Below are 13,092 nucleotides of genomic sequence, written 5' to 3'. Positions count from 1 at the left end.
AGTAGAAACAAGACGAATACGGGCACAACGAGTGAGGTGGCAAGACCAAGTGGAGCGAGCTTTGGCGAGCACTGGGTGTCCGCGGAACAGGAGATCAGCTGCCATAGACCGAATTGGATGAAGGAATTGCGCAAGGCAGGCCTTGTCATTAGGCGTGAGGCCAACTAAGTAGCTACAAGAATAAGTAATGTTGCTATTGGTTTTACATGAACCACCCAGTATACATTTTTGTCGTTTAAGGGGGCATAGTACTTTTTCAATTTAAAAAAATCGAAATTTTTTTTATTGATTATTTCGAAAGATTAACATGTTGGCCATATGTGTTTGAAGTCGTTTGGATGAAATCTAAAAATTGACAAAGTTACAGCTATTTGTACCGCGCATGTCTAGAGCGATTACACGGCGAATAAAAACTTCAACGCTGTTCTTCTCGAAACCAGGTTTTCAAAGACGGTACCATAAATATCTCAAGAACGGCTCAAGCAATTCTGTTGATTCTGTTTTTGCTTGAAAGCCAACAAAATTATCTAGTGTTTGACCCATCCTTTTTTCGATATTGCAATTTTTGTATGTTTTAGAAATGTTTAAAGTCAATTTTTTTGACTAAAAACCTTACTTTTATGTTTAAATGTCCGCCATTTTGTTATGCGTTCGAATTTTAAAAAAATCATGGGTCAAACACGAGATAATTTAATATACTTTGATGTCGTTTTAAAAATTTTCAATTCGGATAAGCCCCCCAGCGCCAATCCATGGTACCGCAAATCATGTTTTTTTTCGAATGATCATGTTTAAGGAGCCGTAGGGGAGAGGGGAAGAGGTTCACATATGCAAACAAAATTGTAAATATTAGTATAAAGTGCAATGTGTAAAATGCAAAAACCCCGAATCGATTCGCTTTTCGCGTTATCGAGAAAAAATATTTGAAATAAGGCAAAAAATATGGTGTTAAAAGTACTATGCCCCCTTAACAGTTTATCCAGTGCTTGTTATTTGGTAATTAGCTATACAACAGTTGAATTTGCTACTGTTCAACAAAAATGTTTGTTGGAAATTGGGGGTTGCTTGTTTCAAAACCCTATGACATAGGGGACATAGGGATATTATCTTTTATTCGGTATGGAAGACCTCGAGGTGAACTGAGAAAAATATGACGAATACAATGAGGTTGGAATTTTTTAGATTAAATTGCACTTATTGAAAGAAAAATGTAAACTTAGTATCAAATCGAATTGAAAAATATTTGGAAGCACAGCTGCTGGAAACAGTCTTTTTCGAATTTCGTGGGCAATTTCCTTTGAAAATGTGAAAATTTGTAAACCTTATATTTCGGGAGATAAAAGCAAAAGAACATCAAAGGGTTTGACAGAAGCAATTATTTTCTTTTAACTAGAGATGCTCCCATTAATCGAGGGGAGGTTCAACCGGTATAAAAATTTTGGATGTTTACTTTCTGACCTAAAACGATCAATCTGGCGAAATTTTGTTCAAATCCGTGAAGGTCGATTAGACGGGTGCGGGCACTTCGTGTGGAATGACCCATATGTAACTGGTAACTTGAATGGTAAATGGCTGAATAATGCGCTCCAGAACCACCGAGAGGTTCCACAGCCTCTTATTCAGCAACTCCTATCTCGACCTCCGTTTGCATCTCCGATGATGATTTTCACGTCGTGTTTTGGGCACTCTCCATAGGTCCTCTCAAGCTTGTCGTAAAACTCGTCTTTAGCATCATCGGATTTATCATTTGTCGGTGCGTATAAGTTGATTAGGCTATAGTTGAAGAATTTGCCCTTAATCCTCAACACGCATATACGGTCATCTACGGGCCTCCACCGGATAACTCGTTGCTTTTGTTTTCCCAACACTACGAAACCGACTCCATGTTCAGCTTTCTTACCGCCACTGTAGTAGATGTGGTACTTAAAAGAAGTGCCTGCAATAGGGTCTACTGCACGGAACTCCCTTTCTCCGGAATTTGGCCACCGAACTTCCTGAATAGCAGCTGGAGATGCAAACGCGCAGATCGGGAGGGAGGAATTCTTCCGTCCAGTTATTGGAAGACATAGCCTGCATCTGTCGACCAATGATAACGGTCTGAGGCTCATAAATTTTGCCGCGGCCAGAGGGATGGCCATCTGTAGCACCTACTTTCCACGTTTGAATATTCGGAAACAAACCTGGAGGCATCCAAATGGAGACTCTAGCTCTCAGATCGATCATGTCTTGATTGACGGTCGACACTTTTCGGATGTTATCGATGTACGGTCTTTTCGTGGACCAAATATCGACTCTGACCACTATCTCGTAGTGAGTAAGATTCGCGCAAGGCTGTCGAACACGGCGAAAGCTCGCACTGAAAGGACGCTGCGTTTCAACATCCAGCGGTTAACGGCAGACGGCGTTGCAGTGGAGTACGCCAGGAAGCTTGACCAGCGAATCGCAGAACAGCAGGTAGAAGAAGAAGATATAAATGGGCTGTGGAGGAACATCCATGGTGCCATCCAAACAACAGCGAGAGAGGTGGTAGGCACGACGCGTGGAAGACAGCGTAACAGCTGGTTTGATGCCGAATGCCAGAGAGTGACAGACGAAAAGAACCAGGCCAGGAGTCGCATGCTCACTGCGGCAACGCGTCAAAACAGAGAGAGATACAGAGAGACTAGAGCTGCGGAAAAAAGAATCCATCGTCTAAAGAAACGCGAGTACGAGGAGCACGTGCTTGCCGGCGCAGAGGAGCGATACGCCAGCAACGACACACGGAGTTTCTATAAAACGGTGAGAAGCAGGAATTTTGCCATGCCTGTGATGTGCAATGATAGTGCTGGCAACCTGCTTACCGACAAAACGGCGGTAGCAGCCAGGTGGAAGGAGCACTTCCAGACACTATTGAATGGAGAGGTAAATGCGGAGATCAGCAGGGACAGGATAGAAATTGTAAGCGATGGTCAAGCTGTGGAGCCACCAACACAGGAAGAGGTTAAGAAGGCAATCAGTGAGCTGAAAAACGGTAAGGCTGCTGGGAAGGACGGTATCCCGGCTGAACTTCTAAAAGCGGGGAGCGAGCGGCTGTACGAAGCAATCCACCGGATCATTGTCAGGATCTGGGAGGAAGAACAAATGCCGGAGGAGTGGTTGGATGGCCTCATTTGCCCAATTTTCAAAAAGGGACATCGAATGGAGTGTAAAAACTATCGAGGAATTACATTGCTCAATTCTGCCTACAAGGTGCTTTCCCGTATCCTGTTCTGCAGACTGAGACCGTTAGCGGAGTCCTTCGTCGGCGAGTACCAAGCGGGTTTTCGTGAGGGTCGCTCCACGACGGATCAGATGTTTACCCTGCGCCAGTTGCTAGACAAGTTCCGGGAGTACAACTTGCAGACACACCATCTGTTTGTGGATTTTAAAGCGGCGTACGATTCAGTTAAACGAAATGAGCTGTGGCAGATAATGCTAGAACATGGTTTTCCGACGAAACTAGTTACGCTGATTCGCGCGACGCTGGATGGATCCAAATCATGCGTTAGAATAGCGGGTGAGACCTCAGCTGCTTTCGTGACGTTGGATGGACTGAAGCAAGGGGACGCACTCTCTAACCTGCTATTCAACATTGCCTTGGAAGGTGCATTACGAAGAGCAAACGTGGAAAGGAATGGAACTATCATCACGAAATCTCACATGCTTCTTGGTTTTGCGGATGACGTCGATATCATCGGAATCAACCGTAGAGCAGTAGAAGAGGCCTTTAGGCCCTTTAAAAGGGAAGCAGCGAGATTGGGACTTACCATTAATACCGCCAAAACGAAGTACATGGTTGCTGGTAGGGAACGTGGGAGCTCAAGTGGTGTTGGTGCCGAGGTGGAGTTAGATGGGGAACGATATGAAGTAGTGGAGGAATTTATATACCTTGGTACACTCGTGACATGTGACAACGATGTAAGCCGCGAAGTGAAACGACGAGTTGCAGCCGCGAATCGGGCTTTCTACGGATTACGTAGCCAGCTGAAGTCCCGTAGTTTGCAAATTCGCACAAAACTGGCGCTCTACAGAACACTAATCCTCCCGGTGGCCCTTTACGGACACGAATCATGGACGCTAAAAGAAGCTGATCGGCGAGTGCTTGGGGTTTTTGAGCGTAAAATTCTGCGATCTATACTTGGTGGCAAAATGGAAAATGGAGTGTGGCGCAGACGCATGAATCACGAGCTGTACCAAGTATACAAATATGCTGATATAGTGAAGGTAGTGCAATGTGGCAGGCTGCGGTGGGCTGGACACGTGGCCAGAATGCCCGATGAAAGAGTAGCCAAAACTATTTTCAGCAGAGAACCAGGAAGAGGCCGTAGACTCCGAGGCAGACCCCGCACCCGGTGGGTGTGTGCTGTCGAAGACGATGCACGTTCAGCTGGTGTTCGTGGGGATTGGAGAACGGCAGCCCAGGACCGACGGTACTGGAGGACTATAATTCGTTCGGCGCAGGATCGGTAACGGACCGTTGCCACTAAAGTAAAGTAAGTAAGTATCTCGACCTCCTCGTGGTACCATCCGGGATACGCTCCTTAGTGGAAATCAGACAACCGGTGGAAACTAAGGTCGTATGCGGACAGAGAAGGGGGCACTCATGCGAAGGCTGAAGTGTAAACTCTCCGCCTGCTGAACGGTTCTTCTTGTTTTCCAAGAACCAAAGCAGAGGGTCCAAAGCCCCTAAAGGAGATGGTTGTAATAGCTGTTATCCATGGCTATTATGTAAAAACTTGAATGGATAAACCCCTAATCCAAGGTGTGACGCGACCCGTGCCGAAGGATGAATGGTGGAGGGGGTTCTATAAATTCTCTCGCCGCAACGGAGCCTGTGGAGTACCAGGGCGCCCTCCACAGCAATTTGCCCTTGCTGCATCAAGCCGGTCACTGATGCAGTGGACGATTTCTTACCGTGCAAGCTCTCTCTGCCGAAAAACAAAGAAACGAATGAGGCGGAGAGGAGAGTAGGGGAGGAGCAGGACTTGAACGATGCGCTAGCAGAGGTTCAGTCCTGATCCTCGTCTATCCTCAACACGTTGACTCGTTGTGAGTCGACAAACGAAGATGTGGCTCCAACTCTCTACTCACGGGTCAAAAATCACTCTGCCTGATCTCTGACTGTGGTGGAGGGTGGGCTGAAACAAAAGGAGAGCCGAACAGTTATGGCCAGTAGGATGGCTGTACAGTCGCTCAAACAATCTAAAAAAAACCCGATTTAATCCACCTAGTGGTGAAAGGAACCTTTGTTATACGGTCTTACTTGCTATTTGAGATAGAAATCGAAATCGTCTTCGGAACATAATTCATCTATTGGTTATCGTTGCGTAGTGCGTTGGTTTACATAAAATTTTTGAAAATTGAATAAGTTTACAAAATTTGAACAAAATAGGAACACTTTTAAATTTTGAAAGATGCTTTTTTCATGAAATTGCTGAGTAAGGATAAGTAAGTTATTAATCTGTGTAGGTGCAAATGAAAGTATGTTGTAAGAGGAAATCTTATTCTTTAACATATACATTGCCTAGTAAAGGTCTAGGTTATAGGTTTTTGAGCTATGCATAGTTTCCTGTAATGCCATTCTATTTGAATCACATCAATAGAGTTTTCTTGAATAATTTTCATCAATTTTTATTAACCTTCGGTTACTCACGCTGTTGTATTTTGTACAACACGTGTAGGTTTTTCAACACCATATTGTTATAAAGTTACAAAACGTTGTTTAACTAACGTATATTCTTCAACAAACTTATTGTGCGCAAAATGTCATAATTATTCAATGCATTAATAATTTAAATGGTTGGGAAACTGTATGCAGCAAAACTATCAGCAAATGTAAAATGTTTGAAATGTATCCGTCTGCTGATAGTCGAGTAATTCGGAGTCAAAATTAGGGTTTTCTTCATAATCAAAGTTCTACAGTTCCTAAACAAGCAAACATACAGGTATACTATTTTCAGCAAAGTTGTATATTTTTACTATTTGTACAATTTTGTAGTACATGAATAAGTCATACAACAATTACAAAAAGAGCAAAAATAGAAAAACTGATTTTACAAATTCATATACAATAAATAAGATTTTTCTATCCTTGCTGCAGAGATAGAAGGTTACTGTCTTTAGCAAAATATCTTATAATAATATGCTCTATAACTTTGCAGAACACATCAATGTGTTATATTGACACTGAAGAAAAATATTTTATTTATTTCACTTTTAGGGGGATTAATCAACATTTGGATTCCACCAAACGATAGAGCTTTCAATTTCAAGAAACTCTTCCAAAGGTTTGATAAACCTAAAGCCAAGTTTTCCCAGTCAAAACTCTAGTGCACACGTTTTCTTTGGTTTAGGGCTATTTTGCGCGCAAGTAACTGTGTTACAAAAGTTGGCGCGAGTGTTCGAGGGTTAATATCTTTTGACCGGTAAAACCAATTCTTATGAAATTTTTCATATATATTCGTAGTGTCAAAACCTCTCGTTTGATATTAAAATAATTGAAATTAGGTAAATTATCTTGGTTAAAATCATTATAAATTATTGTTAATTTTGGTGTGGTGTATACGGTTACTCATAACTTTCAAATTAAACGTCCAATCAAAAAATCATTCAATAGTGATCAATTAGGATATATTATCTTTCAAATGAGACTAATAGCGCATAAATCGGTTTGACCATCTCTAAGAAACAGATGATAATTATTACCTTGTCAAAACAGGTTTTTTAAGCATAACTTTTAAACTACTTGTTTGTTTTCAATTAAAAATTGCTGAACAATTTAGCTTTAATAAGGGCTTTAATACTAAGATCGTTGAAATCGGTCATGTAGTTCCGGAGAAACCCGTGTCACGTATTTTTCACATTTTTGCTTATAACTTTTAAACGAAACGTCGTATCACGAAGCAACTCAATAGTGATCTACTAGACAATAATACCTTTCAAACAAAAGTAATAGCGAACGATTCGGTTCAGCCATCTCTGAGAAACAGGCGATAGAAAAAATCATTACATACATACACACACACACACACACACACACACAGACATTGCTCAAATCGTCGAACCCTATCGATTGGTATATGTGACTTGGCCCTCCGGGCCTCGGATCAATTTCGTGTTTTTCGACCAATTTTTAAACCTTTGTTATAGTATAACAAAGGTAAAAAGAATATATAACGTCGAGTATCCACCCCTAGGTTACTCAAAAGTTGCTGAGTCTCAATGAGAGAGATCTCAGCAAGCTTACCGGTCTTGTGACAGGACATTATCCGAGTAAATAATATCTTCGGAATCTTAGTTTCGTACAAGATGATATTTAACCTCGGAACACTTGCTCTACTATCGTGGAGCACAAATAGTACGCAAACTGCAGTATCTCAAAAAGGGGAGATCTGGTTGGCGTCGCCGATGAGGATACTAGGTTCATAAACCTAGTCATACCTGATTGGCACATGTCTCGCTCCAGCTACCAGCCTGTCACTTCCTCAATAGGTGATAGGTAAGTTTGAAGCGTACAGAAAAATAATAAAACGGGGCATACCACAATAGTTCAAAATAATGGACGCAGTGGTAAGAGTACCCAACAGAGGAGAAAAAAAAACTGGTAACTTTACTTTCATTAAGACTTAATATTGTCAGATGAATATATAATCTGGATATAATTCGGGAAGCAGAATGGAAATATATTCATTTATTCTCATGGGGCACATTATATCAACTTTCCCTACTAATTTTAGCGGTACGAAATAAATTATACCGACTTATTTTAGAGGGTCCCCTTAAAAATCTATAAATCAATACAAATAAATACAAGAGATTCAAACCCATAGCAAATATTCAAAGTTTAATGGCAAGTGTGGACCAACCTGTAACAACAAAACCGTCATTTCAAATCGCACCCCTACTGTAGTACTAGCGCACATGCTTCGTTCCGTACATTCTATCTTTCTGCTTTCTGTACCGCACACAACGTCAGTGGTGATGAATTTCAGTTCAGTGGAAACGGTGGATTGGATGCCTCAAAGCAAGAGCGCACATGCTTGCTCTGCATTATCGACGTCTGCCGTACAAGCTGTCAGATTACGTGTTGTTGTTGATGACTATAAACAAACGGGTAGGTAGAAAATTTTGTGTTTTTGCAAATATAGTATGTTATACTCGGAGCCAGAGTTGGTAGTGATGTTATAGTGTTGTGTAGTGCTGCACGATGTGCATGTAGTTGATAATCAGATCAACTGCAGCCCATTTTATCAATGAACACCTATTTACATATACCCATTTCTCATTTCGCTGGCTTGAAAGTTATTCTATTCTTGAGAAAAAATTAGTTGTAATTGACTTTTTGTGATTTCTAATTTTATCTTTAACACTTGATGAAGATACCATTTTTGGTTTGTTTACAATATTAATCTACCGCAGCAGCCATCCAACTGTGTTGGTATTAGATTATTGGTGTGTGATTAAACTCTCAGAGAGCATTCTGATTCATCAGCTACCCGGTATCATAAATCAAGTAAATTAAATGAATGCTTTTCAATTGTACAGAGCATCATGTCGACAACCGTAACGCCGGATCGTTCGACCTTGTCAAAATCTCGTCTTCAATCGCCTCGCACGCCACTTTCCCCAGCCGGTACGACCGTTGGAGCCGTGCGGGTTCGTGAGGCGATTGAAAAGTTCTGTGACTTGCACAAGAAATGGCACAACACGATTCGTAAAGGGACGCAGTATTGCAGTGGAATTGAGTCGATCAAAATGGGCATCCTGGAGGCGCAATCCGAAGAAAAAAATCCTTATCCGGCAAACCTCAAGCTGTACTGCGGAAATTTGTCGGTGCTGTGCGGTATCCTGCGGGATGTAACGAGTGACCTAGAGACGTTGATTGGGCAGCTGGAAGTTTTGCACATCGCTCTGAAGGATGAAGTCATCGGTAGAAGTTGGAACTTGGTTCGAGTGCTTGACTCGCTTCGGACGATTTTGGAACGTTACAGATCGGAGGTCAGTTTGCGAAAGGTGATTACCGGTAAGTTGGAAACCAAATGGTGTGTTGTTGAATAGAAACTGACGGTTTTCTTCTTGTAGAGAATATTGGGCATGCTTGTGACAAAACAGAAATGACACTTCATGTGGCCTTCTGGGAACAGTTAACCAATCAAAATGAAGATGTCGATTTGCTTGCACGAATGCTTGTTGTTGAATTTGGGTTACCCGTAGCGTAAGGCGTTGATTTTAATTTAAAACACTACTGTGATTAATTTGAATAATAAATGCATTGAAAATGTGCAGTTGGTTTGAATTCTTCATTCATTTGAGATCGATACTCAAGATTGCATCGTTGAGTCATTGATTATGGTCAGTCATTTACCATTTACTAATTAGTTGATCACATCAGCGAAATCACAGTCACACGACTAACGAGACGCAACGACAAAACTAACTGACAATCACACATACAACGCATTTTATATTGGAGAAACCTACCTGATTCAAGTAACATATCGAAAACGGATGATAATGTGATATTTCATTAAAATAAAGTTCATTCTATAAATAAGTTATGTATTTTAAACAATTATTTCGAATGGTTTCATACTCCCTAAGCTTATACTCTCAATTGACTTCGTTTGTTCTAGCTAGCTAAAACTCCTGTGCATTAACCGTCGCACGCTGATGATGATTACAACGAGAATTTTTATTTGAATAGAAAAGCAACCGATTGTGAGTTCAATCAAATCACTCTGAGCCCTGCATTGAGATTTACGTTTGCCTGCAATATTTTACAGCATTTTTCTTTTATGGGGCGATAACATTACGGTAATTTCGTGATACAGCGATTAACTTTGGGCAGGCGTCCTGCTTTTTCAGCACCTTTTATTCGGTTTCACTCGGTTCAACGTTTGCTGTATTACAGATTTCATCTTTGCGCGCGCGCAAATATTGTTTTTCTCTTCAATGCTTAATACTGGTTTGCACGCACGAGAAAATGTACTATCCACTATCAAAATATCGTTTCGACAATAATTCTGCTTTTTGTTTCATCACTATTCCTGATTCTGCAATCACTACAAATGACTTGGGATATTCTTTTTTTATCTCTCCTTACAAAGTAAGTACAAATATTACACAAGTTGAGCACAGCCTTGCGATTGCTGGTACCCACTTTGGCACAAGTGGATTCAGCTTAGAACTTATACACTAATCGTAATCGTAGCGGTATGTAAAAATAACCAGAAAAAAAAGTAATCAAAACTGCGATTAACTAATCACTCACGACCGTGATCGGGACCGTGCGTTTCGTCGCGGAATCACTTAAAATAAAATTATACGCGTCAGTCAGTTATAAAGGGGTAACTCCATTCGTAGGATTCACTTCCAGGGCAGGAATTGCGGCGATCACCGGAGGAGCAGCACCGATTTTTGGACCGATTACTTCATACTTGGGTGGGCTTTCCCTTTGCTTCTCGTTCTCCATGCTAAAGCTGGCTTGCGTCGAACTGTGACCACCCTCGAAGGCAGTACTATGGCTGTCCCTAGAGCGAGTGTGAACGCTGGGGAAGTTGATCGTCGTGGATGACGTAGGACTAGTGGCAGCCGCCCCGCTGCTAGTATCGACAGCAGTCGTAGTAGTAGCAGTAGCAGTATTAATAGTAGTAGTGGTATTAGAAGCTATGTCACTATTTGTGGTATTTCTATCGGAGGAGGAAGAGGTACTGTTGTTGGGCTCTACGGCAGCAGCTAACGAGAGGGCCAGTAGGGCGGACGGATCCAGCTTGATGGCGTCGTCGTAGCTCGGAGGCGCCACCGCCACGGTGTCATAGTCCGGTGGTTTCTCGCATCGGTGCTCTTCCGCAGAACTTATCACGTGTACTGGATCGTCGTTCTGAAAAGGCGTGCAAACAAATAAAATGGATTGTCAGTTTACGTGAGAATTGGGCCAATTATAGTTATAGTAAAGTATGATTCCGAAGGTCGTCAAATCCGTCGACTGGCACGGTCTAATGGCTGCTTGAGAGAAAGGTGTGATATTTAGCAACCAGTGTGGCGGTGCAGCGAAACACTATCGCAGAACAGGATTGTTTATTCAGATGACAAAGACGGCGAAGCAAATTTTTGCAACATTGTTTCATGGTTGTGAAATCATGAAAATGATGCATAATCGCTCGAGAGCAGTCGTGTTTACGCGAAGTGCACTTATCGCTCCAATTTAATAACTCTTATCTTTGCCACAATAATCCGTATATTATTATCGTTCGCATGGCATTACATTCATTTATTGGCTGTGAATTGACTTCTCTAATGGTAATGTAAAAATAGACGCAACATAATGAGAAATGTTACGTTTCAATAGATTTAATGGATTCTGATTACACATTCGTATGACGTATGACTTGGTTACAGTACCAGACGACAAACTCATACCCATAATTGCCGGCTGCTTAATAGGTCTAACAGTGCATTTTATCCAATCTTTGTCTGGACAAAATTTTAGGCTTGTTAAAAGCTAATGTTCACAGCGTGGTAGATGATTAGACCAGATGGAGCAAGACGTCCCCGTTCACGAAACAAGGCGGAGTGCCGCAAGGCAGTAACTTTGACCAGTTTTGTTTATTTTATTCTTTAACGGTACTAACTCTGTTTTTGGAAGAGGCTGCAGACAGGTTTGTGCTGACGATTTTAAAATGTACTTGACGATTCGTTATGACGTTCCACCGAATTAAATCGTCTGTCGGAAACTACAAAATTGACAACTAGGTCCTGAAAAGGGTTCAGCATGTGAATGACCTTGGCGTGATTCTCGATCCGAAAGTGACGTTCAATCGTCGCGGTACAGCGATTATCTCAAAAACGACTCGCTAGATGGGATTTACTGCAAAAATTGGACGAGATTTTAATGACCCGCACTGCCTTAAAGCCCTGTATTGTGCCTTAGTTCGTCCCTTTTTCGAAAATGCGTGCCTAATTCGGACTTCGCATCAACTCTATGGGAACCTTCGAATTGAACGAGAGCAGAGGAGGTCCATTACTAAATAAATAAATTGGTAAATTTTCACGCAGTACAAAGTACCTTGTGACCATGCTCACGGCTGACCAACCGTTTTCATCGCACTGAATTTGGCCAGAATGGACCGATTACATCGTGTACTAGAACGTTTAGTCGTGTTGAAGAATACTTTGAATTTGGTGAACCTATACATAAATTTTAGCGAATGATTCAAGGAATCACAAAATGATTATATGATTTATTATTCCTTAGTTCATTAAGAAGAAACTAGGAAGCAAACGTGAGACACTCCAGAAATTGGAGTTGGACAGCCATGGGCCGAATATGTTGGCGGAACATGCAGGTGAAATACTAACGAATATCATATCAGGATAACCAATATCTACCTTTAGTCAGCTGGATATGAGCTGGAGACCGGGTATCCAATCGCGGTGAAAGCAATGGTCGTTAGAGTAGGGGGCACTCATGCTTCCGCTGAGTGTACAAACAAAGATCAATGATAGCCACTTCAGCCTGGAGAACCTATTACTAGATCACGGGTTGTTTACGACAGTGTTGGACAACATTTCCTTACCCAATGTGCGTCTGTACTCCATGTTAGGTGCGTCTGTACTTCATGAATTGGCGCGCCACAGAATGCATTGCGACTACTTATCCGCCTCACGAATAAGAATTCTCAGGAACTTTTCCCGAATACCGGAGCATATTACGTACTTGCCTTCTCTAAGCCACAACAGAACTTCTACAAGTAGCAAAGCAAAGCGTAGGTACCACATTCCGTTATCGAAACTTGACCTTCTATTTTTATACGACAGACTTCGCAGCCAGCTGTTAGAGTGCAGGACAATTGCAGGGCCAGTTGCTATAATCCTATTGACTCTCGCAGCTTCTCCCAGTCGAGATTCGAACATACGACGACTGGCTTATTAGGCCAGCGTCATACCTCGGAGCCAACTGGGGGACTACTTCTACAAGTAAAACGAGTAAACCCGAGCCTTTCAGCAGCATGTCGTTGAAACAGACACTTTCGCCGCTTTCCAGCTTTCTCCGCGGCATCCTAAACCATTCGAACT

The 13,092-nt window shown here is 41.9% G+C and overlaps 2 protein-coding genes across 5 annotated transcripts in view; one reads left to right on the top strand and one right to left on the bottom strand.

Annotated features, from left to right (window-relative positions):
• The first annotated feature begins 8,216 nt into the window (after positions 1–8,216).
• On the top strand, positions 8,217–9,278 carry LOC128743712 (uncharacterized). Its single transcript, XM_053840338.1, has 3 exons — positions 8,217–8,469; positions 8,563–9,040; positions 9,100–9,278. Exons 2-3 carry the CDS (start codon positions 8,569–8,571, stop codon positions 9,234–9,236), a joined length of 609 nt encoding a protein of 202 aa, XP_053696313.1. The 5' UTR covers positions 8,217–8,469; positions 8,563–8,568; the 3' UTR covers positions 9,237–9,278.
• Positions 9,279–9,572: 294 nt separating this feature from the next.
• The window catches only part of LOC128744465 (uncharacterized), a 77,187-nt gene continuing 73,667 nt past the window's right edge, over positions 9,573–13,092 (bottom strand). For all 4 annotated transcript variants that reach the window (XM_053841497.1, XM_053841498.1, XM_053841499.1 and 1 more), the window contains one exon: positions 9,573–10,897. In XM_053841497.1, coding sequence (XP_053697472.1) covers positions 10,355–10,897 — 543 coding nt within the window. In that variant the 3' untranslated portion in view covers positions 9,573–10,354. The remainder of the gene's footprint in view (positions 10,898–13,092) is intronic.

Source organism: Sabethes cyaneus, chromosome 3 (genome assembly GCF_943734655.1).
Source record: "Sabethes cyaneus chromosome 3, idSabCyanKW18_F2, whole genome shotgun sequence".
NCBI classification, from domain to species: domain Eukaryota; kingdom Metazoa; phylum Arthropoda; class Insecta; order Diptera; family Culicidae; genus Sabethes; species Sabethes cyaneus.
This window is presented reverse-complemented; position numbering and strand designations above follow the sequence as displayed.

Excerpts from the sequence above, each read along its gene's own strand:
- LOC128743712 (XM_053840338.1), top strand. The coding sequence starts at position 8,569 with ATGTCGACAACCGTAACGCCGGATCGTTCGACCTTGTCAAAATCTCGT. Across the intron at positions 9,041-9,099 it reads TTTGCGAAAGGTGATTACCG|AGAATATTGGGCATGCTTGT; the intron begins GTAAGTTGGAAA and ends TTCTTCTTGTAG.